Source organism: Coenobita brevimanus, chromosome 37, assembly GCF_032717465.1.
Source record: "Coenobita brevimanus isolate Jiangsu-jjx chromosome 37, ASM3271746v2, whole genome shotgun sequence".
In the NCBI taxonomy this organism is placed as follows: Eukaryota; Metazoa; Arthropoda; class Malacostraca; order Decapoda; family Coenobitidae; genus Coenobita; species Coenobita brevimanus.
Window position 1 is genome coordinate 9,978,903 of NC_136990.1, and position 3,624 is coordinate 9,982,526.

General features: G+C 49.4%; 1 protein-coding gene across 1 annotated transcript in view; it reads right to left on the reverse strand.

The window, feature by feature from the left end:
* The window catches only part of Pka-R2 (cAMP-dependent protein kinase type II regulatory subunit), a 168,133-nt gene extending 166,267 nt beyond the window's left edge, over positions 1–1,866 (reverse strand). The window contains exon 1 of the mRNA XM_080269800.1: positions 1,620–1,866. Coding sequence (XP_080125926.1) covers positions 1,620–1,866 — 247 coding nt within the window. The remainder of the gene's footprint in view (positions 1–1,619) is intronic.
* Positions 1,867–3,624: the final 1,758 nt, after the last annotated feature.

Below are 3,624 nucleotides of genomic sequence, written 5' to 3' on the forward strand. Positions count from 1 at the left end.
TATTCGTCCGTCTCTCTCTCTCTCTCTTTCTCTCTCTCTCTCTCTCTCTCTCTCTGACCTAACATGACCCCTGACCCCAACCCTCGTCCCGGTGATTGACTCTAACTCACCCCTCCATGACCAATTCTCTCTCTCTCTCTCTACCTACCTACCTATCTATCTATCTATCTATTCTTTATCTACCAATCTACGTTCTGTCTATATATCTACCTATCTGTTTCTCTCTCTCTCTGTGACGATGATGATGCCATGTAATGATCTCTCTCTCTCTCTCTCTCTCTCTCTCTCTCTCTCTCTCTCTCTCTCTCTCTCTCTCTCTCAGGGTCCTGCAACCCACCCAAGGGAATCACATCGGTATACAGGGCGGCTCAGTCTGCTGGTGTGGGCGTGGGTGTGGCACAGGGGGGAGGAAATGTAACCCGGAGGAGAGAAAGAGGTGACCGGTCGAGTGAAAGGAATGTTACATAAATACTTTCTTATATTACTAGACTTCTTCCCACCATGCAAGAGTTAAGCCTTCTCCTCCCTTCCTACTTTCCTCCATGTCTCCTCCTCCTCCTCCTCCTCCTCCTCCCTTTGATGATATTTAACCACACTCACAGATCTTGATGTTGTGGTTGTGGTGGTAGTTGTGGTGGTTGTGGTGGTAATACTAGTAGCAGTTGTGGTAGTGGTGACTGTGGTGGTGATGCTGGTAGTTGTGGTGGTGGTGGTAATTGTGGTAGTTGTGGTGGTGGTAATTGTGGTAGTTGTGGTGGTGGTAATTGTGGTAGTTGTGGTGGCGGTGGTACGGTAATTGTGGTAGTTACTGTGGTGGTGGTAGTGGTAGTTGTGGTGGCGGTGGTACGGTAATTGTGGTAGTTACTGTGGTGGTGGTAGTGGTAATTGTGGTGCCTGGATCGACAGAGGGGTGGTCTGCTATCCTAATGGACGCAGGTTCGATTCCCGGCTGGGGCAGGGAACAGTTTGAGGATTTGAATTAAAAAAAAACGTTACTGATCTACCATGACATGTATTCAATATGGACGGTGGGTGTTGGTGCCAGAGTGGTGATATGTGTGTGTGTGTGTGTGTGTGTGTGTGTGTGTGTGTGTGTGTGTGAGAGAGAGAGAGAGAGAGAGAGAGAGAGAGAGAGAGAGAGAGAGAATCATTACCTGGCATCATCAGTGGAGAGAGAGAGAGAGAGAGAGAGAGAGAGAGAGAGAATCATTACCTGGCATCATCAGTGGAGAGAGAGAGAGAGAGAGAGAGAGAGAGAGAGAGAATCATTACCTGGCATCATCAGTGGAGAGAGAGAGAGAGAGACTCATTACATGACATCCTCATCAGTGGAGACAGAGAGAGAGAGAGAGAGAGAGAGAGAGAGAATCATTACCTGGCATCATCAGTGGAGAGAGAGAGAGAGAGAGAGAGAGAGAATCATTACCTGGCATCATCAGTGGAGAGAGAGAGAGAGAGAGAGAGAGAGACTCATTACATGACATCCTCATCAGTGGAGAGAGAGAGAGAGAGACTCATTACATGACATCCTCATCAGTGGAGAGAGAGAGAGAGAGAGAGAGAGAGAGAGAGGGAAAGAGGGAGAGAGAGAGAGAGAGCTACCTGTCTCTTTAATCTACCTGGCATGGGCTCATCATCGTCGTCCTCCTCCTCATCGGTGTAGGCCGTGGTCTCAACGGGCTGTGTCTGTTGCGCCGACCGGTCTTCGTAGAGCCTACTGAAGTACTCGCTGGCGTAGGCGATAAGGTCGGGGGGCCGCTCCACTAACACCGCCACCGTGAACTCTATCAGCAGCTCCTGTAGCCCCGGGGGGACCTCATAGCCCCCGCCCCCCCCGCCGCCGCCGCCACCCCCTCTCCCCGCCATCCCCGTCACCACAGACCAAACGATCTTGACGGTTGGCTACGGGCCCGGCAGACCCGCCCTCAGCAGGACCTGTACACCGCCACCTTCCACACCCGACCCGCTGCTACCAGGACTGGCACCTTTTGCCGGCACTCCTTGGGTTCCTTTTCCTTTTAGCGACCCAGCTTGTCTCCCCAACCTGCCGCAGACCTCACCTTACTCCCCCCTCCCCTCCCAAACCCAAAATATCCCTATTTTATCACGTTATTTCTTTTTTCTACACTTCCAGGGGTTCGTATCTCTGGCTTAGGGTTCAATTGTGTTCTGCCGCCCCCGCCACTCCTCTTCCTGCCCCGTGCTGGCGTCCGCTGCTAGGCTGGGAGGCAGAGGGGCGGCGACGTACCCTCACTGACGCCTGCCAAGACACTGACCCGCCGCCATCACCGCACCTGTCGCCAGTTACCAAATCTCATCCACCGCACCTCTTTTTTAATTTCACATCTAAAGGTGAAATAAACCCTCTAGGCACCGAGATCCCCATTAAATCGCAAGAATATAAATTAATCTTTCTAGAATATAATTAAAGTTTGTCCAAGATGGCCGAGATGCTTTGAATAAATGAAAATAAATGGGTCTGGGTTTGGCTAAATTGGCATTGGTAAAGCTGTGCCGGTCCTAGTCCCTCCGCCACACAAACTAGTCCCTCTTATCGCCTCTCCCCTCTCGAACCGACTCTCGCCCTTCCTCTCCCCTCGTCAGCTATTTCCTCCTCCATTTCCCCTCCTAAATATCTCAAAACGATGCAGCTGTCATAATATCGGTGAGGAATTAGACGGGGATGGACATTGAGAACGCAAGCGCCGTTACCAAGGAGACGTTTAGCTTCCGTCCGTCCGCCATCTTTGTATTGATTGACCGAAAACGCTTCCAGCTGCTCCTGCCTCCCTCCCCAGCCACACCTACAATCGATCTTTCTCTCTCCCCCCTCCCTCTCTCTCTCTCACTCTCTCTCTCTCTCTCTCTAGTTTGACGTCCACAGCGATTGTATGACTGTCTCCGTTCCTGCCGCCCCCCCCTCTCTCTCTCTCTCTCTCTCTCTCTCTCATTTTCCCCTCCCCCTCCCCCCCTTTCTCTCTCTCTCTCGAAGTAAAGAAAAAGATGCCTTGCCTACCTGAAGACACCTGTAGCTCCTCCCCTCCTCTTCCTCCTCCTCCTCCTCCTCTTCCTCTTCCTCCTCCTCCCCTTCCTCTTCTTCCTCCTCCTCTTCCTCCTCCTCCTCCTCCCCTTCCTCTTCTTCCTCCTCCTCTTCCTCCTCCTCCTCCTCCTCCTCTTCCTCCTCCTCCTCCTCCTCCTCTTCCTCGCCTACGAAGCAATATTTTCACATATTCCTAGCCTAAACCTGCCACCTCTCTTGATGCTAGTCACGATGAAGTGCTAAGGGCAGGATGTAGAGCCGTAGCGTTGTCTTTTTTTGCCGTCTCTAACAATAGACCACTAGAATACCATGCTAGTCACGAAGAAGTGCCGCGATAAAGGAGGTTGGTGGGGTGAGGGGAAGGAAGGTGTTGAGTGAATGGCAAGGTGAACAGAACAATAATAATAATAATAATAATAATAATAATAATAATAATAATAATAATAATAATAATAATAATAATGATAATAATAATAATAATAATAATAATAATAATAATATAAATAATAATAATAATAATGACAGGAATAACAACAATAAGAGCAGTAATAATAATAATAATAATAATAATAATAATAATAATA